This window comes from Diabrotica undecimpunctata, chromosome 9 (genome assembly GCF_040954645.1).
Source record: "Diabrotica undecimpunctata isolate CICGRU chromosome 9, icDiaUnde3, whole genome shotgun sequence".
NCBI lineage: Eukaryota > Metazoa > Arthropoda > Insecta > Coleoptera > Chrysomelidae > Diabrotica > Diabrotica undecimpunctata.
Genome location: NC_092811.1, coordinates 120,956,008 through 120,980,449, shown reverse-complemented (window position 1 = coordinate 120,980,449; position 24,442 = coordinate 120,956,008). Strand labels below are relative to the sequence as shown.

At 33.3% G+C, this 24,442-nt stretch overlaps 1 protein-coding gene across 1 annotated transcript in view; it reads right to left on the bottom strand.

The window, feature by feature from the left end:
• Nucleotides 1–23,737, bottom strand: part of ValRS (Valyl-tRNA synthetase) — a 29,723-nt gene extending 5,986 nt beyond the window's left edge. Inside the window, exons 1-13 of the mRNA XM_072545112.1 lie at nt 23,488–23,737; nt 23,090–23,263; nt 22,904–23,031; nt 22,124–22,288; nt 21,578–21,779; nt 20,079–20,269; nt 19,299–19,521; nt 13,226–13,371; nt 12,246–12,459; nt 11,386–11,684; nt 7,582–7,911; nt 5,146–5,353; nt 2,948–3,278 (exon numbers count right to left, since the gene is read on the bottom strand). Coding sequence (XP_072401213.1) covers nt 2,948–3,278; nt 5,146–5,353; nt 7,582–7,911; nt 11,386–11,684; nt 12,246–12,459; nt 13,226–13,371; nt 19,299–19,521; nt 20,079–20,269; nt 21,578–21,779; nt 22,124–22,288; nt 22,904–23,031; nt 23,090–23,263; nt 23,488–23,649 — 2,773 coding nt within the window. The 5' untranslated portion in view covers nt 23,650–23,737. The remainder of the gene's footprint in view (nt 1–2,947; nt 3,279–5,145; nt 5,354–7,581; nt 7,912–11,385; nt 11,685–12,245; nt 12,460–13,225; nt 13,372–19,298; nt 19,522–20,078; nt 20,270–21,577; nt 21,780–22,123; nt 22,289–22,903; nt 23,032–23,089; nt 23,264–23,487) is intronic.
• Nucleotides 23,738–24,442: the final 705 nt, after the last annotated feature.

Here is a 24,442-nt window from a genome sequence, read left to right as displayed (position 1 = left end):
ACTACCTACTTATTTAGGGGTGAGTTGAGCACCTGCAGATATTTCGCGGAAATAAACAAAAACTCCATATTTTGCATTTATCGCATTTATGTTCAAAATTTCGCCGAAATTCGTATCTATTTCGTAAAAACGAAAATTCCGTACCCCTAACAATGACTGACTACATCAGCATGCTGTTCACTATATAGGTATACACTTTGCCGTTGGAAAATAGTGCTGTGTACCAATATGGTTCACAAATACATAATGGCAAATAGTACTTAATCAGCTTGGCAGTCAACCTGTTAACCCTTAACTGGTCCGGTACTGTAGCAGTAGCGTAACTGGTCCGGCGTAGTCTGCGAAACTACTGTTTTCAAGAAAGCAAAACGACACTCAAAAATAATTTTTTTATTAAGAAAAAATGTTACAAACATAGCCTAATATATTTATATAAAAGTGAACGTATTAGATTTGGGCATTATTTGGGTTAAGAAAAAATATTAAAATAAAACTGACATCCATACAAATATTTGTGAAAAAGTACATAGTTTTGTAAAGTAATTAAAAAATATATAAAAAACACTATGAAAAAAAAAAAATGTATTTCTAGGATAAATTATCAAACTGCACACTAAACAAAAAACTAGGTAAAATAAAAATCGATCAAAAATGTTTGTTTCCAGCATCATTTGTTTAGCAATTTTATATGAAATTTTTATATAGTGGTTTTGTACATCTCAAACAAACAGGCTTTTTGCAACGCAAGCACAGGTATTTTGTCATCCTGCGATTTCTACTCGGACACAAACTGCAAATCTTGCCTTTTTATAAAATATAAACATCCGTCTGATTGTCCTCTTGTTCTTCTTGAACTCCAAGTATCTGGCTAATTGTAAGACGTAATTGACGTGGAATGTTCGTCATTGTCATTCGTCTTTTCATGCATTTCGTCTTGCACTAACTGCATAGCCAATTCCAAAGCAAAAACACTTTTTTCTTTTATTACTGGATTGTTTTTGTAACACTGATGTAGAATATATGAATTTGTTATAGAAATGTCCAATATGCGGAAAAAAATTGTTAAGGGCCATCTTCGGGTTCGACGGCTTGAGGTACTTTTGGAGCATTTTTCATCTAGGGAATCTACACCTCCCTTATTCTCATTATAATAAGAAATAATTTCTGGTTTTTCAGTAGAGGGATCACTATAACGTCTACTATGCATTGAAGATATAAGTACTGTAGCCTTTCCCACTTTTCCTACATGAGAAATTAAGATACATTCTTCCCTAAATCCATAAATTGTTGACCCTTCTGGGTCTGTTTCTGTTGGGCACAAAATATTGAGGTATTTCAGCCTTATTTTTTTTTTCAGTGTGCCCACATAAGTCAAGTTTTTCGTTCGTAAAATATCCACTAATTGAATAGAAGAGTACCAATTATCAGCTGTGATATTTCGGTTGCTACCAAAGAGCGGTTCAGCTAAGCGCAACACAGCTTGTGTAGGCTTTAGAAATTTTTTGTACTAGTCACTGATACCAAATCCATCGGAGTCTTTTCCGCTGTAGATATAAGCATTATACAAATAACCATTACGTGCATTCGTACTGTATTTTGAGTCCGTATTTAGCCCGTTTGTTAGGCACGTACATTTTAAACCGGCATTTACCTCGAAAACTTACAAGCATTTCATCAATTGTGGCAGATTGACCAAGTCCGTATCCACTTTGAAAATTTTCTATGAAAGTATTGAATATAAATGAAATAGCTGCAGTTGGATCATCTTTTTTGTGTTCCTCCCTGTATTCAGGATTGTCGAATAAGATAGCAAGTAAACAACCAAATCTTTTTTTGCTCATGACTGCTCCAGTTCCATCTGTTGCATATAAACGGTCTATATTTTTGTGACTGGAGTTGAAAATGGCAGTGTAAACAAGGAGTCCCAAAAATGCTCTTAACTCAATAACATTCATTTCTCTAAGATGATGGATAGAACTAGCAGAATATTTCTCACGCATTGATCGTAATTTTGTGTTTGTATTCTGCTCAATATGTTGTAGAATGTTATCACTAAACAACATATTCCAAACAGACAAGGGTATCGCAGCCTCGCCGAGCATTTTTGCCTTTGTTTTTAGAATTGGCACTTTTATGACAATGTTGTATTTACGTGCTCTAGATGAGGGGATAACTTCTGACGTACACCACCTGTGTCGATTTTTACCATAAACATAGGTTTTGTCACTATCACTTACTGCTAATTCATCACAATCTGCAGGCTCGCCAGAATCAGAAAATTCCGAACATGTATCGTGTTCAGATTCAATGTTATGGTCTTCCGAAATATCGTCTACATCACTGTCACTATCACATTCCTCATTGTATCACTTTAAAAGAGTTGTCTCATAATCGTCATCGCCGAAACGCACTCGTTTTGATGGCCCGGCCATAATTTCTAAAAATGACACACAAAAAAAAGTCACATCAACAGTCCGGCGTCGTCTGAGGAACTACTCTCGACCTAATTGTTGCGATAACTTTTTAGGAACTGAGAGAAACTTGTCGCAGATACACCCACTTGTCAAGCTCCAATAGTTTAAGGATTAGATAGAGGGACTTGCCTGTGGGCGGTGCCAATTTCCAGTAAAATATAATTAAAAATATGGAATCGTCTGTCAGACGACGCCGGATCAGTTAAGGGTTAAAAGACGAACAATACCTATTTTTTTTTTAATTTATGAGATAATTACAGACTTAAATTACTGTGATACTTGTGACTAGAAAAATAATCATATACAAAAAATTAGAATCTGATCAGATATTTTGCTGTAAATGAAGCTTTTAAAACTATTTTTTTAGTTTTCAAGCCTCTAATAATAATATTACCAATTTTTCACATTTTAATATTGAATGACAAATGTTTACCAATGTTAAAACGATGAAGAATATGCATAAATTATTTTACCTTCAGTTTTTGTTTTATTTTGAAGATTATAATCACCCCTGGTGGACCTAATGCTCTTCACCACACGCTGTACAAAGTCCACTTCGTCTTCGATATCTTCGTTTTTCCACCTGTAGTACTCCTTTTCGCTCGGATAGGAAGCTACACAAATACTCGGGACTGTCTGAGTAACCTCCTTCGGCCTGGGCAGTCTCTGGTACAATTCTTCGGTGATAAACGGCATGAAAGGCGATAGAAGTCGTAGACCTATTTCTAACGCCCTATATAGAGTAATCTGAGCAGTTTTTTTGGCTTCATCGTCGTCACTGGCAAACACGGGTTTCAAGATTTCCTAGAAGTAACGAATATATGGTTACTTAATATGCATCACAAATTTTCAATGCATATATCAAGTACACTCAGAATAAACTCAGAAAATTTATAGTAGAAACTGCAAATAACAAAACTTGTTACAAATGAGAGTACATACACCGGTAAGAACATCAAAATCATAAGCATAACGTCCTTAACAATATAATTGTTAAGGCTGTGTTAACAATCCGGTTTTTAGCCGGGTCTTATTCTATAATACTGAAAAAACTGGGTTTATTTCATATTTGAGCAAATACGATTCATATCATGTTCATCTTCTTCAGCTACTGCACATGCAATAACAAAGTCTTCTTAACTGCTACTCGATGTCATTACTTTATGCAATTAATGGCCTTACTTAATAACCTAGCCAGTGCGGCTAGTGTTTACAGCAATGTCTCAATGTTCAGTTTGACAGTACTGACATTTTGACTGATATTACTGACATTTGAATGATGATAAAAAGTTAACGATAATTTGTTAATTTTTGCTTTTGGAAATATTTAATAATGTTTGATATGTTGAATAACAATTTGTTTATCATCTAGAATTAGATAAAGAATACCCTAACAATTATAGAGGTAAAAATCTACTGAATACCGCACTAAAGCTTACCACAAAAGTCCTAACCAACAAAATCAATAAACTAACAACTTTATCAGATGAACAACAAGGATTCAGATCAGGAAGATCCTGCGTAGACGCCGTATTTGTACTAAGACAAATCACAGAAAACTCCATCGAGTACAATAAATTAGCATATCTATGTTTTATTGGCCTCACAAAGGGTTTCGATCGCATCCATGTCGAAGACGTCTTACACCTACTGTATAAAAGAATCATACCGATCAATATCAAACCATCAAAAACATCTACTTACTTAATCGAATACAGCCAAAGATAAATGGAAAACTAACACGGTGTATACCAGTCCAAAGTGGAGTCGGACAGGGTGACTCGTTAAGCCCACTTCTCTTTAATATAATAATGGACGAAATAATACAAGCAGTACGTAAAAGTCATGGTTACAGAATGAGGAACAAAGAAATCCAAATATTATGTTATGCAGACGACGCCGCATTAATCGCCGAGACAGAAGACGAGCTCCAAAGATTCACACATCCTCAATACAACAGCCAAGAAATAGAATATGATAATATCAGCAGAAAAAACCAATTGTATCACATCTAAATACTCACTACGATGTAAAATCGAAATTGATGGGAAAATAATAAAGCAGGAAGCAAGGTTTAGATATCTGGGAATAGATATAACTAGTTACGGAGATGTTGAAAAAGAAGTACAACAAAGCTTAAAAGCAAGTAAAGCGGCGGGTTATCTTAATGACACAATCTGGAAGAACAAACACCTAAGTTAAGACACAACAACAAAAATCTATAAAGCAGCAATTAGACCTATATTAACATACATGGCGGAGACAAGACTTGACACATCTAAAACAGGACGACTACTAGAAACAACAGAGATGAAAATACTTCGACGAATATCAGGGAAAAGTCTGTTGGATAGGGAGAGAAGCAAAAACATAAGAAGACCATGCAATATAGAAGACATAAATGGATGGGTGACAAAACGGAAACTGGAGTGGAACAAACACATTAGTAGAATGACAGAGGATAGGATAGTATGAATAGCACGAGATAAGTCACCATGAAAAAGAAACATGCTTTAAAGCCTACATAAAAGAAGGAAGAAGAAGAAGAAGATCTAGAATAAGTTTCTAGAATAACCGTTACATAATTTTTAACTAAAGATTCTCCAGTATAATGATTTACAAATTTAAATAACAAATCTTGTACATATAAGCACAAAATTAGGAAACTCACCAAGTATACATCACAGAGTTCGTACAGCCATACGTTATATATAGCAGTGGTAACGGCAGCAAAATCGTACGAAGCAAAACTTCTATTGGCATCAGTAATTGCAGTTGCTAGTCGACTAAGCATCCACAAATCCATCAAACTTTCATTTCCGATCAATTTATTATCCAAAGGTGCTTCGAAATCGGAGGCAAAATATGTCAAGGCGAATCTGAAAAAAAAAAATATTGTTTTAATTAATCTATTATATAAAAATGAATCCGTATTTCCCTATGTCACGTCAAAACTTGAGATTTTATGCATCTTTTTTTTTAATTTTTCTAATAATGTGTAGAAGGTACTTAGAGAAAGAAAATTTGAGAAAATTGCACAGAAAATTGAAAAATATCTGAAAACTTAAGGCCAGCTTCCTCCAAAAAACGTTTTTTTTTAATAAATTTTATTTATAATACAAAAGATATTTGAAAGTCCAACTTGTTACAGGTGAAAGTAAACGACTTGATTTTTTTTTTCTTTTTTCAAAAATAGCTGCTCTGAAAATGGCTGCCAAACTCGTCAAATTTGTTGGTGGGTGTCATCACTTCTTGGAAACGAATCACCCGAAAGCAAAAAACAAAATGGTTTCATATTCTGCATGGAATTGGCTATGGTCAACACTACAATGACATATTTTCACCGAAAAAAATACAAAATGGCGGACTTTGGAATGTTTCAACTTTTTTTGGACTTTTCCTTGTTTATAACTTTTTTAAATCTAGTATTTTTCAAATAAAAGTGCGTGCACGTCACAATTTATATAAAGTGACGTCACTTATATTTAAAATTTCCAGAACGTCAACCTTAGAGTTCAAATTTTCCTAACACAGCTAATAATACGAAACCCATGCGGAACTACTCGTTCTTTCATAGGCGTCAACATGGTATAATAATCAGAAAAATGTAATCATGATTATATTGGGAATTTTAGAATTATATTGATTAAATAACCAAAAACATTTGTTATTATTGATAATATAAATTTTATGAAATAACTCTTTAAGTCTAATATTCCACAAAATAATAATTTTAATTAAATATATTAGACAATTGTACGCAACTGATAAAGGTAATCCTTCAAATTTTTTGACAGTTCAGCGTGTGGCAAACTTGTTTAAAATGTTGCCGCTTTTTTAGCTTTTGATTTCTTACACAATTTGATCATAATATATTATATATTAATAAATTGTATTTATAAATACATATATTAAATTTAGATTAATAGCTTCAAAAACTAATTATTGTTGTGTATTGTGATTGTGCTATGCCAAAACAACTAATTAGTCTATAGAAAGCTGATAAGCTTTTATATAAGATAGATTATTTTGAACAAGAAATAATGGCGGGACGTTTTTACTATTAATGCTCTGAAAGAGGTAAGTTTAAAATTTAGAATATATAATTTTGTATTAAAATGTTTTCTTATGTATTTTAGTGTGTCGCAGTAGTCTTAAAACTAATTGTATTTACTGTTAATATAGTAGTTTGACAAATAGTTGACATTTTAAAAATTCCTCACTTACTAACTATTCTGATGTTTTGGCAACGCTGTGGGGTTCTGACGTCGTAAATCTTGAATGACGTGCACGCATTTTTATATGAAAAATACTATAACAACAATTTTTGGTTGTAGTACCAACCATAGAGAGACATCTAAAGAGCAAAATGCCGTTTGGTTTATCTTGATAAGTGCAATAGTTTCGAAATACGAGTGACACTCACTTGAAAAAACGTTATTTCGAGGAAAGCCGATTAAAGTAAACAGCTGCTGTCACCCGGTCCGGTTGAATGGCTGAATTAACCACTTGAAGCGATCCGCTTTCCTCTTTTTCCTACCTACTTCAAGTTCGCTTGGGCCTTCGAGATTAATTCTATATTATTCTAGCAATTTTTTAAAACAATTTTTATTAGATTTTTAAAATTGTTTGGAGGAACCTGGCCTTAAGGGTGTTAAATTTCGAATGTTTAACAATGGACTACGTAAGTCTGACGTCACAATGGGCCGGGCTTAGAAAACCTTTCCAAACGTTTTTATTTTGTGTGTGTTTGTCCCATAAGAAGTTGAAAATATTGTTTTTTTTTAACTGTTTGAAGAGTCAATAAGAACTTTTGATTATGAATATTCATTCTGTGCGTTTGGTATTATTTGCTGTTAGCAAATTCACAATAATTAGAAATGTTTGAAAAGGTTTTTAAAATCCCCGCCCACTGTGACGTCAGAGCTTAGGTAGTCCATTTCGCGTTTGACAGTTACTACGATTCAAAAGTCATACTGTAATCAGCTAGTGTAATAATAAAACGGATCAAACGTTCTAGGATACAAGGCATGTTGAGCAAATAAGAAAAATTAATAATATTTCTGCAAAAAATATAAGAGATATAAAAGTATAATCAATTCATTACCTCGTGGCATTCCAGATTTTATTACAGAAAAATCTGTATCCTTGAACACGCATAATATCCAGATTGATGTCTCTGCCGGAACACATAGCACACAGCGCGAACCGAAGCGCGTCAGTACCGCACTCAGGTATTCCTTCGGGATAATCTTGTTTCTGTCCTTGTTTAGCTTTCTCTACCTCTTTAGCGTCTAGATTGCCGTCGATCAATTGTTGGTGAAGCCCTTCCAGTGACACTCCCGTTATGACGTCCATGGGATCAATTACGTTGCCTAGAGATTTGCTCATCTTCCTTCCGTGAGCATCACGTACTATAGGATGCAAGTAAACTTCCCTAAAAAAAAAAAACTCTAATAAATTGGACAATTATATTCAACTTTATAGTATAAGTGTCGGCTCAAACGCTTAATAGGCTTGCTTACTCACTTCGAAGCGAGTGAGTTCACAAAGATTTACTTATACTGAGTCCTCGAAAGCAGTTGACACAATACAAAAATTGTTGCTAATATAATTTAAAAAAAAATACGTTTTCGAACTTTGGCCTTTGTTTATAAAAAATAGGGCCGATTCGATACATTTTTTTTATGTCACTATGATTTAAAACGATCAGATACCTGTAACATTTTTTTTTCACTTATTTCTTTTTCTATACTGGGGTAAGACAGTTTCAACTGTACATCATTAATATAATAAATGAATCAGTGAGAAAAGAAAACGGACATGCCACAAAAATCAAGTTAGCAGTCTTCTTCTTCTTCAGATGCAAATCCACTAATGGATGTTAGCGATCACATTTTCCATTAATTCTCTATTTCTTGCAATATGTATCAGAGATTGTATGTCGTTAATCCCTGTCCATTGCCCTATGTTTCGGAGCCAGGACATTTTCTTGCGTCCCATTCCTCTCTTGCCTTCAATTTTACCCTCGATTATAAGTTGGAGGAACTGGTATTTTTCATTTCGCATGATGTGACCTAGATACGCCGTTTTCCTTTTCTTAATGGTTTCGAAAAGTTGGCGTTCTTGGTTTATTCTTTTAAGGACATCTATATTTGTGATTTTCGCTGTCCATGGTATTTTTAGGATACGGCGATAGAGCCACATTTCGAAAGCTTCTAATCTGTTTATATCCCTCGTTTTGAGTGTCCAGCCCTCTACGCCATATAGCAGCACTGACCACACGTAGCACTTAGTAAACCTTAGTCTCAGTTGAAGATCGAACTCTGAACAAGTCAGTACCTTCTTGAATTTTACGAAAGCTTGTCGAGCTTGCTCAATGCGACATTTTACTTCCCTGTCCGATGCCCAGTCTTCAAAAAGCCACGATCCCAGGTATTTAAATTTACTCACTCTTTCAATGGACTTAGTATTCAGTGTTATGGTGGAGTTTTCGAGTGCATCCAAGTTTCTGGAGATGATCATAAATTTGGTTTTTTTGGTATTTATCTCTAATCCCATTCGCTTACTGTATTCTCCGATTATAGTGACAAGTTGTTGAAGATCGACTATGTTGTCACAAATTAAGACACCATCATCAGCATATCGTATGTTGTTGATCAATACTCCATTCACTTTGATTCCCATCTTTGCATCCTCCAAAGACTCTTGAAATATGGCTTCCGAATAAATGTTAAATAAAAGAGGGGAAAGCACACATCCCTGTCGAACGCCCCTTCTTATGTGTATGGGTTTGGATATAGAATTGTCTATTTTTAACTGGCCGTTTGATGCCAGTACAAGTTTTCAATGCATCTTATGTCTTTTTGGTCTATATCAACTTTCTTGAGGATCTGCATTAACTTGTGGTGTTGGACACGATCAAACGCTTTTTGATAATCTAAAAAGCATAGGAACACATCCTTCTTCTGATCGTAACAATTTTGGACCAGCACCTGTGTTGCTACTATTGCTTCTCGTGTTCCTAAACCTTGCCTAAACCCGAACTGGGAGTCACTGATGTCCCTTTCACATTTTTGTATAATCTTTGATGTAGTATTTTTAAGAATAGTTAGCAGTAAATAAGAAAAGACTTCTTCTATTGCAAACTATCCGGTATTTATCACAATTTTAATTTCCACTGTATAGAGCAATCCACCCCTGATAAATATCGATACAAAATTTAATGAAGGAAACTATAAGAGGACAGAAAATAAATATTTTTTATTGGATTCAACTTAAAACTGTGTGGTTTTTGTTTTGATCTCCAGCTCCATCAGAGAAAATGTGAAAGTGTTTCACTTCCTCAGATAAACATGTTTTATATATATTCCATTATGAAGGAACACACCTCGTTAGTGCCCTTTTTGCCTAATCCTTCGTGATACACGTAGAAGTAGCCTTTACCGGTTTTAAGATCATGTATGTTAAACACACTGACCGTCAGTTAAATCAGGTAAAATGTATCTTGAATAGGTGTTACTGGTAGAAATAGGTTTTGCATATACTCAATGAATATTCCTCCTACTGATGGATCCACTTTGGCAAAGGCCTTTAACTGATTCATTTTAGCAAAAAACTGTTTTGATCGACGTACATACACCATCTTTTTAGCTATTGCTACCCTTTTAGCATTATAATTCCAATATTGGAACTTTATTTTTAGATCTAGTTCTTCGCATTTGCTGCAGGTGTCAATCTGAGACCTATCGAAGCGTAACTGATAGAAGTCGTTGTAAAAATCCACATTTAACTCAGACATCTGGAAATTTTTCCGAAAATAAAGAATGCATTATTTTTATATTCAGTTTTCTGTTCAAATATTTCATTTTGAGTCCAATGTAGTACGTTGACAGGAATTTACTCAATATGGACTTTTATACTATTAACTATTTGTTCAGGTTTTGCATTAGCTGGTTTTTGTTTCTCTCTTATGTCAACAGGTACTTGTCCTTTTCTAAAAGCTCTATCAACCGACCTACTCTGTGTTTCGTTATAGCATGCAGACTTAAAAATGCAGATTTACAGACATTCTACTTGTCATTTTGTACGAAAATGAGTATTCGTGTGGTTTTCTCCTGTTATTTTCAGTGTTTGGTCTAGGACGCCGTCGGGCAACTGTCGATATTTCAATAAGGGACTGAAGATAAGCCTCTTTGTTGTCTAGTTTATAAAAATCTCTTCTCTAAATTCACGAGGAATCGCAAGAAAGCATTTCTTATTACATCTATAATGTAATAAGTTTAATAAGAAATAAATATTTAACCAAATTTGAGGTTATAAAAACATACCTGCATCGTTCTCCGATAGTTTTACTTGGATTGGAACGACTTTTATAATCAGTATACTCTTGTCTAGATTGTCTCGTTTTTTTCTTAATAACAACCTTTAAACACTCTAGATTTCGCCTTTTTTACTTTTTAATTCGAGATTATCATCTTGTACACCTTCCATAGTGATGAATGACAAATGTATGTAGGTATATTGGGACGAATAGGTATTCGTAGATGTCCAGGACTTATTCGGTTTTTTCGCAATATCATAATTGCTAGTACACATAAAAGCATGATTAGTACGAAGATATGTCTGGTTTCTCTACAAAACGGCGCGTCTTCGTACTTATAATGGATTTATGTTAAAATGTCAAAAATGTTTATTTATGAACATAAACTCAGTAAGAAGAACAATAGAGAATGAAATAAAAGAAGTGAGATAAAATAAAAGAAAGTAAAAAGTACTCGTAGCATACGATCCTTAAATTCTTTCAATTTTTTAGAACAGTAGAAACTAAATTTTGAATTTTTAATAGAACTAAAAACAACACGCATACTGGTATAACGAAAGAAACAAAAAAATTGTATATTAGACTTACTTAAATGGTAGTTTTCCTAGCAACTTTTTGCCTAAGAAGACCATTCTGGCCACCCAAAAGAACAAAATATCGTGACCGGTTTCCAATAAAGAAGTAGGATAAAAGGCTTGCAGATCTTGAGTTTCGTCAGGCCATCCAAAGATCGAAAACGGGAACAACCCAGCAGAAAACCAGGTATCCAACACGTCTTCATCTTGAGTCAAGATTAAGTCATCTTCTGTGGCATTGAATTTTTTCACAGCTTTCTTTAATGCCTCCTCTTTGGTCCTTCCGGAAACCCAAAATTCTCCATCGTCGCTCTAAACGAAAACATCGTTTAAATTTAAATTAGTAATTTTTGTAGATGATTTTTATAAAATAAATAGAATTGTTGGTTGAGTTTATCGAAAGTACAAGCTGATTATAGCCGCAAATGCCAAACATGGAACAAAAAATTTCGGTTTAGCAGTGTTGGCATGTTTTTATAATGTATATGCTGTATGTTTCAAATATAAAGAGAGAAAGCTTTTAAAAAGTACATTTTGATTATATTATTTTAGGAATTTTGCAATTTTTGATTTATATTAAACAAGAATGAGTAAATATTCGTTTCTTTGGAGATTAATTGCAGTTAATTATTAGAAATTTTTTTGGCAATTGCCCTTTGGTAGATTAGGGGATAGATTTGCAGAATACATAAAATAGTATAATCAAAACGTACTTTTTAAAAGCTTTCTCACTTTATATTTGTAGCATACAGCATATGCATTATAAAAACATCCCAACAGTGCCCAGCCGAAATATTTTATTTCATGGTTGACATTTGCATCTATATTCAGCTTGTACTTTCGGTAAATTCAACCGAATTGTTTAATACTAACGCCTGGTAAAAGTTTTTGTTGTGGTTTGCTCTTCATAGTGACGAAATACGCAGGAATTCGGTGACCCCACCACAGCTGCCTTGATATACACCAATCGCGGATACCTTCCATCCAGTGATGCCAGATTTTCACGTGCACTTCGGGAATTAATTTCAGGTCGCCGTTGTTAACGGCATTTATGGCTTCCTGGGCCATTTCACCACATCGCACATACCTGAAAATAATTATAGCACAGCATTAACTTTGTTGTAATACTATTCTTGAAAAGCTTCATCATATATACAGGGTGATCGACTTCGACCTTTGATGAAAATCTCCAAAATGTTTTTAGTTAGATTCAATATGAATTGCTTAAAGAATGTTTTTGTATGTTTGTTATTAGACAGTTAGTCTGTATTTTACATTTAAAGGAGCCATTGTACAAGTAAAGAAAAGTTATGGATAGGGTATACAAAAGGAAGCGTTTTATTTAAATCATTATCATTATGACGATGATTTAACCCTTTTTTATATTGTAACAAAACTGTACATTCAAAAATTTAAAAAAAATTCAAAAGTAATTCTTAGTATTATATATTTATGCTATAATAAAATTAACAAAATTGTATGTTTAGTTTTCCCGCTTTATACTTGAAAAAAAGTAGTTTTTTTGAGTTTTTTCGAAAACGAAAACATGAAGTTTTCTCAAAATTTATCAAACTACTTCTAGTTATCACATATACATTCTCAAATTTTTTCAAATTTTTTGAATGTGTAGTTTGTTTTTTAGGGGATGGGACAGGGTTTCCTAAGGTGAAATCCACATTAAAGGTAACAAATATTTGAAGGTTTAAAAGACAAACGTCACAAATCAGAGTAGGGATGTATATTAAAGTTAATAATAAGTATATATGTATAAAATCCAAATAAAATGATTACAGTATCAATTTCATGATTTAATAGCCATACATACTCGCAATTCTAAAAGATTCTTTACTTACCATTGAGGCTTCAGCATAGGTTCCACAATATCTTTGCTACGATTACAAATGGGGACCACCATAGGGTTGTTCTTCGTGTCTATATAAAGACCCTTTTCTTTTAAAGCGCTTACAATTTCTTTTCTGGCATGGAATCGTTTCATTCCCTGTAAATGTGGAATAATCAATATAAAGTTCGTTAAAATCATTCAGTATGCAAGAAGTGCTTGTACCCGCGATATTTAGACTTTAAGAGATAATACTGGGTGACAATCGGGAGCCGGATGTTTTTAGAACGCATAGTACGAAGCTTGAAGGGATGAGAGTGGGACAAGCGCTGCGTTACTACCTCTGTAGTAGTGTGCCATTTCAGTAAACATGGAGCAGTTTATCCGAAATCAAGAATCAGTCATCACTACGCAGCGGCTTTTTCGCACTCACTTTAATATTGGTAGGCGTGGAGCGGTTCCATCTCGCAACAAAATCCTAAGATGGATAAAGAATTTTAGAACAGGCAGTGTCATGAAAAAAAAAAAAGCAACGAAAAAGTTCCGAATAGAACAGTAAGAACTCCTGTAAACATACAGCGAGTGAGATATGCCGTCGTCAGAAGCCCTACATGGTCCGCCCGACAACATGCAATTGAGCTAAACATTAATCGGGAATCGTTTAGAAAAATGTTGCATAAGGACCTAAAATTTCACCCCTACGAGGATAACTTAGGTCAGCATCTTCTAATGAGCGACGAAGCTCATTTCCATTTGGACGGAACTGTTAATAAACAGAATTACAGGTACTGGGCTCCTGAACACCCACGAAATCTCCATGAGTGTCCTTTACATTCCCCAAAATTCACCGTGTGGTGTGCCATTGGGCTGACTGGCATTATTGGGCCATATTTTTTCGAAGAGGCTGGCCATACCGTCACCGTTAATTCTATTTGCTACGTTGACATGATCCAAAATTTTTTGGTTCCAGAACTACGCAGAAAAGGGATAAACGCAAGGGATCCACGCAATTCGCCAGGAAATCCTGACTATTGATCGAGCTATGTTATGGAGGATTTCATAAAGAGGATCGAAAACGGATCCAACGTGATGGTCACCATCTTGATGACATTATTTTCCATACTTAATTAGATTGTAAATGGCATAATATAAGCTTCATTTTGATGTTAATAAAATAGTATTTTCTTGCAAATTTCTTGTGTACCATTTAGTTCAAAATCGTCCTATTGCCAATTGTCAATCAGTGTCACATTATGATGAAGTTGTAGCCGGTTGCACTGTAATTCTTCCACTGCCGAAACAATCGGAAGCTCAGCATTTATTCAGTTGCATCTATTAATTGTTATATTTTATATCACACACAATACCGCCAAAACAGGTCATTTTAAAACTTGCGCGACGAAACCTCGATCACATTGGCGTTCTCTGTAATAAAATTGCTGATATTTTAAAAAATTTTATGTTTTACTAATGTATGCATATTTTTTAACACATATGCTGTAGCATTTTTGAATTCCTTGGTATATATTGAAATCCCCTCGTATATGTATTAAAACATTAAAATGTTTATATTTCACAAATGGGTATTTCCTCGGTATTCTTTGATCAGAGCCACTTTAGGATATTTTGCGTCCCCGTTCCCGTTAAGTGTTTTGTTTATACCAAGGTAAGCGAATGATTTTTAAGAATTAAGTCACTCTCGCTGAGGTCTCTGTTAGGGGCAGTTGGCTTCAGCGTTTGTCCAAATTTTACGTCAAATTTGTAATGTTTTCTCGTTTTTTGTCCCATTTTCATGGAAAATGTGTAGCAGTGTAAAATTCATGTGTAGTTACAGTGAGGTTTGTGAAGATGGGCGATTGAAGCAGACGTATTTAATTTAGTCGGTCAAGAAGCCGGGCAAATTTGTTGGAAATAGTGAATTATACTCTATGTAAAGTGTCAGTTTTGGAAGGGTAGTCACTATTTCTATGTTTCCAAGTATCTAAGAGATTTGTGTACACAATTTGTGTGATATACAACAAATTTGGAAAATAATAACATGTTCCATTATTGAGTTTTAAGAAACCAAGTCCAAGGTTTGCGTTTAGTGCCACTTCAACCTCATTTTTGCTTGTCTCTGGTCGTCGTTCCAGACTATAGATGCAGTTTTTTTTGTTCGTGTGTCAGAGATTCCCAGTCCAGTTACAAGAAATTTAAAGTAAAAAAATTTTAGTGAAATCCAGAAACTTTTTTTTGTGTTAAACTTTTAAAATAAAGATAGACATTTTTTTTCTAATAATCGCTTTCATAATTTAAAGAAATTGTAATAATTAAAGTAGAAACCCTCAATTTAGAAGAGTGATATCATAGTTTAAACGCCGAATATCCTCAAATTTAAATGTACACAGCGGCCCTCGAAAACTGCCTGTTTTCTCGATTGCAAGCTGCGTTTCCTCATAAGAAATTACAGAATATATAAAGTAGTATATTTATTTGTGCTTCTCTATAGTAGACTTGACCAGAAGTTGTCGTACAGTGTAGCCAATTCTTGTTCACAAGTAGTAATTATGGTCATACAAAACCTGTATTCTTCCACGCAGCGATTATTACCGTCATAAAAATACAAAAAAACCTGATTTTTTCAATAGTAAAAATTAAGCACAAAATTGTAATGAAATAAATTTTATTTATATGTTCCGTTTCGTTACATATTTAAATTTATAAAATAAAAATCGATATTTTAAAACAATATTTTTCAATCGTTTGGCAACTTTGGAATTAGCGAGGGAACCCCGTTTCAATTCAGATCCACAGAAAGCCGTAAAACTAGTTTTTGTCGAGCGAGTGCCCATCAACAATGGGTTAGTTACATTGGCGTTTCTGAGGGTAGGGTATTTTATGCGATAAGTTTGTGTTATTGATAAAACGTGTTATTGATAATACGAGTGTTATAGTTTGTCGTTTTATAGTAAATTTTTAGTTATATTCTGTGATTATTTGGTTTGAGTTTTATTGGAGTTGGACGAAAAACCGAGTTGTTCCAAGAGAAGACTGCAAAATTCTGATGTTAATTCCAAAAATGAAATGCCGCAATAGAGACGGAAAATGTTAACGTCCGAAGAGAAGGTAATAATACGAAACGTTTATGAAGGAATTGTCGGCAGAAAAATGGAATTAAATGTTAGCCAAGCGGTCGACATTTGTAGCAGTTTAACAAAAGTATCCGTTAGCTGTATTTATCGTGTACTTAAAAATACATCGGAAAATAAAAAGCAAGAAAAAGGTAAAATGCGTGAAATGAACTTTCGATATGTAAAACTCAACAGAAAAAGTATGCTATTAGAAAAAAATAAAATTATTGTGCGGAGAAGAAATACGCAAAATTCGCAGCACTGGACGCAAAATATGTTATTTGGATGAAACCTGGATTAACCAAGGTTGGAAAAGGTCATACAGTTGGAAAAGTTTGGCAAAATTTAAATGTCAAAAGTAAACGCGAAGCATTCATAGAAGGCTGATATACAGGATTAAAAGCTCCATCAGGAAAGGGACGGCGTTTAATCGTCACCCATATAGGAAGTGATACAGGGTTTCTTGATGATGGTTTTCTTCAATTTGAGTCGAAAAAAACAGGTGATTATTAAAGAAATTGAAAGGGAGGATTCAAGAATGGCTTACAGAAAAGTGGATTGCATACGAAGAATCAATGCTCAAAATTTAGCTACTTGACATTGCACGGTTAAGGAAAAATGAATATCTTAAATATGCTGTAGATGAAACTGCAAAAGATTATGGTGTCAAAGTTCTGCGTCTACCACCTTATCATTGCGAACTTAATCCCATTGAACTTATCTGGGAGCAAGTGAAAGGAGAAGTAGCACGCAATAACAAAACGTTCAAATTAAACGAAATTAAGAAACTTTTGATTCAAGCAATCCTCCATGTAACTCCAGAGAAATGGGCTAAATGTATAGGCCACATAATTAAAGAAGAACATCGTATGTGGGAACTTGACACTCATATCAAAGTTTTACTAGAGCCAATTATAATTACACCAGGTGGTGAAGATAATGACAGCGATAGCAGCACTGCATCTTCAGGTTTAGACAGCGAATAATATTTTCTAATAGTTTAATAAGAACATCAGCATAAAAAAACCAAAAACAAAAAAAAACGAGAAGAACATAGTAAGTGTGTATAGTGTTTGTGTTTAAACACATCAAACATTATTTTTATTTTGTTTTTATAGAATTTTATTTTGTTTTATAGGATTTTATTTTGTTTTGTTTTATACTGTTTAAGTGTTTTGTTCAATTTATTTAATGAGACAATATGGCTCTTGGCGAACACCCATTTATAAAAAGTATCGCGCCACAAGACATACCTCTGGGGTGGTGTGGAAACTGTCTTAAAATTTGTTTTAAAAAAATTTCATTGTGTAACTCTTTAAGGACGGGTCACGTCAAAAGACGTTTTAGCGTAACTTCCGCGACAGCCGGTTGGTATCAGTAAACTTTCTGCAAAATTACTTCTTTTTTATAGCTTTTTGTTTGTGGCATTCTGTATTTTTAGGGGAATGTAGGGAATGAGCCACAAAATATTTATTCATATGTTTATTTATTGACGTTTCGATCTCTATATCCAGAGACCGTTTTGAATTATACAAAGGATAGTACTATTTATTTTCTATGGCTTTTCGTTTGTCGTTCTGTATTTTTAGAAATAATGTTGGGAATAAGCCACAATATCTTTATTCAAATGTTTAATTTACGGACGTTTCGATCTCTATAAAGAGACCGTTTTCAAACATACAAACGACAGATATATTTATTTTTCTATCGCTGCTTGTTTGTGGCATTCTGTATTTTTAGGGAGAAGGTTGGACATAAGCCACAATATATCTATTTACATGTTTAATACATTGACGTTTCGATCTCTATTCCGTTTTTAAAGATAGAAAAAAAAAAAGAAAATAAACAATATAAGATTATAAAAATATATAATAATAAACAAATAAAATAAATATAACTATCATTTATATCTTTGAAAGCGGTCTTTGGATATAGAGATCGAAACGTCAGTAAAAACTTGTAAATAAATATATTGTGGCCTATTTCGAACATTAATATTTGAAAAATAAAATATAATTAACGTTAAAATAAAAGTAAGTGTACGTCACTGGATTTCCAAACAGCTTTCCGCATTTCTGGGCCTTTAAACGATGACTCACTCTCTCAAATAGTGAAATTATACTATAGAATCATATGTGTTAGGGCGTGGTCATAGCTGTCATTATTCTCAGTTTTAAAATTCAAGTATTGACATCTGACAGCTAGTTTTATTTTTTGATATTAGTTTGTTTTGTTTCTAGAAAAAGGTTAACCCATATGAATAGTCTCATTAAGAAGATATATTTCTGCAACAGATTATAGCCCAGTAACAATTTATTGTAGTTTTGTAGTATCTCCCACTTGTAAACGGATGTTGTAAACGCGTAGGGCATAATAAGTGTTTCTTTGTTATTTTGGTATTTATCTCTGTAACTATCTATATAGTATTTTGTGCCATCTGTATTTTTGTAACTGTTTGTGGTGAGACAACAATAAATGTTTAATTTATTTTTCTAAACCATTTTGTTTATTTCTCTTAACTAACTCTCTAACCCCTTCTTTGAGTTTCGTTTAAAAAGATATATTTTGCATTTCTAATAATTATTTCAATAGTTACAACTAGTTGTTGTAATCGTTATAATTTGGCACCTCGAATCGGCGTCCTCATTTTAAATAGCTAGAAGTCCTTCTTGTTGTTTTGTTTTGTCCATTTGTCCAGGAGATTCATGTAAGTACCCCTTTGTTTCATTTTTTTGTAGTTGCTCCAATCTAATCCCCTTGTCATTCAACTTATCCACGACCCAGCTACTCCAAATAAACCCTGAGCGCCGTTTGCATAAGTTTCGATTTATTTTGCTTGCCCTATCTCTGCCCCAATAATTTCTGTCCCCAATTTTCAACCCCCTGTAATAATACCCTATGTGGTAGGCAAAATTATTCGTTACAATATAGGTTACTTTTTGCCTACGAATTTACAATTTTGTTTACAATACTCACAGTGAATTTTCCATAATCTCCAACGATGATTCCCTCGTCATCAAAAATGTTGATGAAAGGTAAGTTGTGCCTTTTTCCCACTTCGTAATCATTTGGATCGTGGGCAGGGGTAATTTTGACAGCTCCAGTACCGAATCCCAACTCCACGAAATCATCCACGACTATTGGTAGTTTCCTATCGCAGAATGGGTGGATGACATATTTTCCGTGTAAATGTGTATACCTAAAACAAGATTAAATTTTGTTAAAAGATATTATTCATACCTATAATACATAAATATTCAAGTTGCTTATCATTTCATAACTTTTTCTACTAATAATAATAAGAAAAAAACTAAAATTTTGCAACATAAATATTTATTTAAATTGGATAAACAAATTACTCGGTTAAATAAACAATTAACAAATGAATCAAATGCATTTTTATGATCTATGTCACAAGATACACCAAATTAAAAAAAAAACATCAGTTTTAATTGATTAGAACTGGAACTTATTTTATAAATTTTTATAAATTTTAATTTATGAATTCACTTTTTGAAATTGTAAAATCGTTTCGCTTTTAAACCCCGTATCTTTGGCGCTTCATAGACGACCCATTTTAAAAGGAATCGTTTTAGAAACGCACTCGTAATTACCGGAGCAATTTTTACAGTTTTTATGTGAAAAATATCATGATCAAAGATTGTTAGATATGTTGCTGAATTCTAAAAAGTATTTGCTAAAGTAAAATAAATTAATAAAGATACTTAAAAATACTAGTAAATGATAATAGTTTACCTTTCATCATCTGGATGTACAGCAACAGCAGTATCACCCAACATTGTTTCCACACGAGTTGTGGCTACTATCAGTTTTTCTTCAGATCCTTCCACTTGGTATGCAAAGTGAACTAAAACACCAAACTCTACCTTTTCATCATATCCTGGTACTGATAGGAAAGTACGACCAGGAAGTTCTACTTTGTCCACCTATAAATAAAAAAATACAATATAATTTATGAAAATTTTGAGAAGTTTACGTTGATGGTAGGTAAAGTTGCAGCAATTTATTCTTTTAAAGAGATTTTGGCTTCTTCAATAAACAAAAAGCCATGACCAGAAAGGAATGTGTTCAGTTTTGTCATAAGGTGCCAAATCTGGAGAATGTGGTGGATATTTCAGCTTTTTATGGTCCAGATCCAGATCGCAAGTTCCCCATTGCCTAAATACTTAAGTGGGAAGGTGCATTGCTCTGCCTGAAAAGCATTTTTCTTCTTTAAGCTTGGTTTGTTTTGAGGAATGCTTGTGCAGAGTTTCATTAGAAGCTGAGAGTAGAATTTTCCAGTTATGTTTTTACTTTATTCAATACTTTATACTTTTCTACAAAATTCCTTTCACTTCTCAAAACACTGACCCTATGGCCTTTACCGCCAATGGCACCATTCTTTCTTTGAAGCCTACAAATTGAGGCCAAAAATTACTCTTATTTTCCTTAAAATGCATCAAGCACTTGTAATTCGCGATATCCATTGTTTACAAAGTTTTTTCATATTCAGTCTCTGAATATATATGTTTATTTATTATTTTATTTATTGTTTTATTTATTATTTATATCTAAGTCCCTTAGAGCATTAGTAAGTTCAAGCAACTTTATTTGTTGCTGAGACAAATATAGCTGGCCTCGTCAGATGCTCTAAGAAGAGTATCATCAGCTTGTGTAGACCAGATGGTACTATGTGTGACCATGTCAAAGCCTGAGGTTCGTTTCACTGAAATACTATCACCAAGTGAATATACAGTGTGCTTTGTAGAAACGTGGCTTACAATAAGGGTGATCTAACATTTAATTGAAACAAAAATTATCTTTTGATCACAAGGTTCGTAAATCTATTTCCAGCCTTAAATTCAGGACTTGTGGAATTGAAAACATTAAACAAATCGACAAGCCAATACACAAATAATAATAAAAATAGTAAATATCCAATATTAAAAGGTAAAGCATAAGATAAAGGCAGCATTCAGATGGAAGAAATAGCTTAGAAATACAAGCAGCATTCTAACTGGAAATATGCCATCTTTTATCCTTGAGAATCGATTGTACTCTTTGACTTTTAGGGGATTAATTGTATTTCCAAATCAGGCAGCCAATGTGTCGTGAAACTCCAAAACCATACCATACATTTTATAGAAGATTTCCGGTATGGTTGCAGTTTTTGGATGTGATGTCTACCTCTTTTGTCATAATGGAAATTTAAAGAGAATACACTGAAAATAGGTTGTGAAAAGAACTATAGTTACCTCAATATCAGAAATAGCAGATTTCAGCGTACACGACCAATTGACCAATCTGTTTGATCTGTAAATGGTGCCATCATCGTGAAGTCTCACGAATGCTTCCACTACAGCTTTACATAATTTTGGGTCCATGGTAAAAGCAGCTCTGTCCCAATCATATGATGCTCCCATTTTTTTCAATTGGTGATAAATTCGTACACCTTTTCTACAAACATTATAATAATATAAATTTGGTATACAGTGCACAGTTCTCCCATTAAGAATGGGACATAGAATCACTGAAGATCTCTCTTTCAAAATAATGAAAAATATTTCTGAAGTAGGCAATATTCAGCTATTCTATTTGTGCTAATTTTAATGGGACACCCTGTATATAAGCACATATTTACAATGAAATACACAAAGACAAATTTAAGTATTGTTGGTATAGTCGATATTTTATATGAATACATTGTTTTTCTGACAATTAAATAAAGACAGCTCATTAATGTCTAATTTAATAATGGTATAATTTAAAAATAATTAAAAAATAATATTAATATGTCTTACTCATCCTTCCATTTCCAAATTTGTTGGACAAAATTCTCCCGTCCTATATCATGACGAGTTTTCTTCTCTTCTCTCCATAACTTCTTTTCCACAACTACCTGAGTAGCTATTCCAGCATGGTCACAGCCTGGATTCCATAAAGTTGTCTCTCCTTTCATCCTATGCCTAAAAACATCATAGTAACTCTATATGTGTAAGAGGTGAGATGAAGATCATTACAAAATAGTTAAAAATTACTGTACTCAAGAAGTCTCAGGCATAACATAGATAGCAGGTTAATAAAAAATCCCCAAGGTTTACAAAAAGTATTATCAAAAAATATAGATGCTTATATAATGATCATTCTTAACAAAAACCCTGTAAACTTAATAAATAACTAATACAATAATAAATATTGAAAGCATAGCTTTCTTATGATTTGCATATATGGTTTTGAAGGAAACAACATTTAAAAGTGTTCTTTAAAAGTCAGTCTAGACACAAATTCGGCAGCTGTCTTAGATAAAATCAAAAATCATTTTTGCCAAACATAAATAGTTGAACATTTGTTAATGAGAAAGTTATGTTCAAAATTCAAAGCCGTGACTAATTTGAAGATTTTTGGGTCAATTTATGACAATGTTCATTCATCATTATTACTTCATTGCAAAGTCAAATCAGTAGTTAGCTAACTAGGCAACAGCATGTGGAAGCCACACATAATCTAAGATGCAAATAAGTTGTGACTTCCGAATTTCTGGATGTGCTAAGTAATAATACAGATGTTGATAATATACATACCATCTGACTAGAGAATCCTGTATTGAACTGGTCAAAGCATGTCCCAAATGTAAAGCCCCTGTTACATTAGGTGGAGGAATAATAATAACAAACTTCCCATTCTCATTTGGCTCTAGTATAGACTTTCGCTACAATTACAAAAAAAATTAGAAATAAAAAATCATTAAGAATTTATTTATAACATACCCCATATTCAGGTTTAAAGAATTGTTTCTTTTCCCACCAACTATACCAAGCTGCTTCCACATATTTGGGACTATAGGCATCAGGTAAAGCAACTGTGGTGTCTTTCTTCTCTCCTTCTGGTGTTGAGATGCTATAGGTTGCAGCCTCTTTGACTTCTTTCTTTTTCTCTTTTTTCTAAAAAATAAAATCTTTCATGAAATACCATAGGAATATCTAGATTTTCCTGTGCGTGAACAAAAATCCCTCAGGACAAAATTGCATAAGGAAATAAATATATTGCATCAAGTAAATTATACACAAAATCACTGCAATTTATGGCTTTTCTAAAACTGAATCAGAGTGTATCAACGCCGATCAACTTTTCATTCAATAAACATATGTTAAACCGACAGACTTACCTCTTCTTTATCCTTTTTGGGAGCTGCATTTTGCTGTTTCTCTAATTTCTGTTTTAGTTTATCCAATTTAGCTTGTTTGGCTGCTTCTTTGGCAAGCTGTTTAGCTGTCTTGGGAGGCGCATCGCCCCCATTTTCCACTACATTTTTTATTTCATCAGCCATGGTCAAATGCACTTTTCCTGTATTTGCACGAGCACGAAAAGAAATTGACAGTGACGTTTTACATAACCTACAATTAACTATGATTCATAAAATTTTAACTCTATTTGACAACCAAGTCTTTCTTCTTGTTGGATATTAATATTATAATAAATGGTTTTCAGTTCTATGGTGTTATAATTGTAAAACAAGATGTCGATTAAAATATATCATTGTCATGTATATATAACAAAGCACAAAATGTTTTAAGAATTACTATAACAATTTTTACATCCCCATCTGATTTGTCATGGATTTGGAATTTTTACCTTTATATAGTTCATAGTTCTTAGACTAGATGGCATACACACACACACACACACACACACACACACACACACACACACACACACACACAGATAAATTAATAATTAAACCTAGTTTTTATTTGGCACCCTTCCGTTTGGTGACACTGCTAGTCTCGTTAATGCCCGTTGGTCGTAGGAGCGGACACAGTCGTTATGTTCTGGAAATTACTATACAACCAATCACACGTGCTCATAGCCAATATTAATAGTAAACAAATGTAAATAAAAGAGAACTTTACAAATTACCGAAAATAAATATTTATTAATTTACACCATACAATTTACTGATAACAAATAATAAAATTATTTATTGTACGAAATAAAAATATTTTGAGGAAATAAATTTCACAAAATTAAGTAGGTCACCCGTCAGAAAAGGTCTTATGGCACAAGAACGGTTGACTACATCTGTGTTTAGTGTCCTTGCTTATGGCATACTTAATTATTGT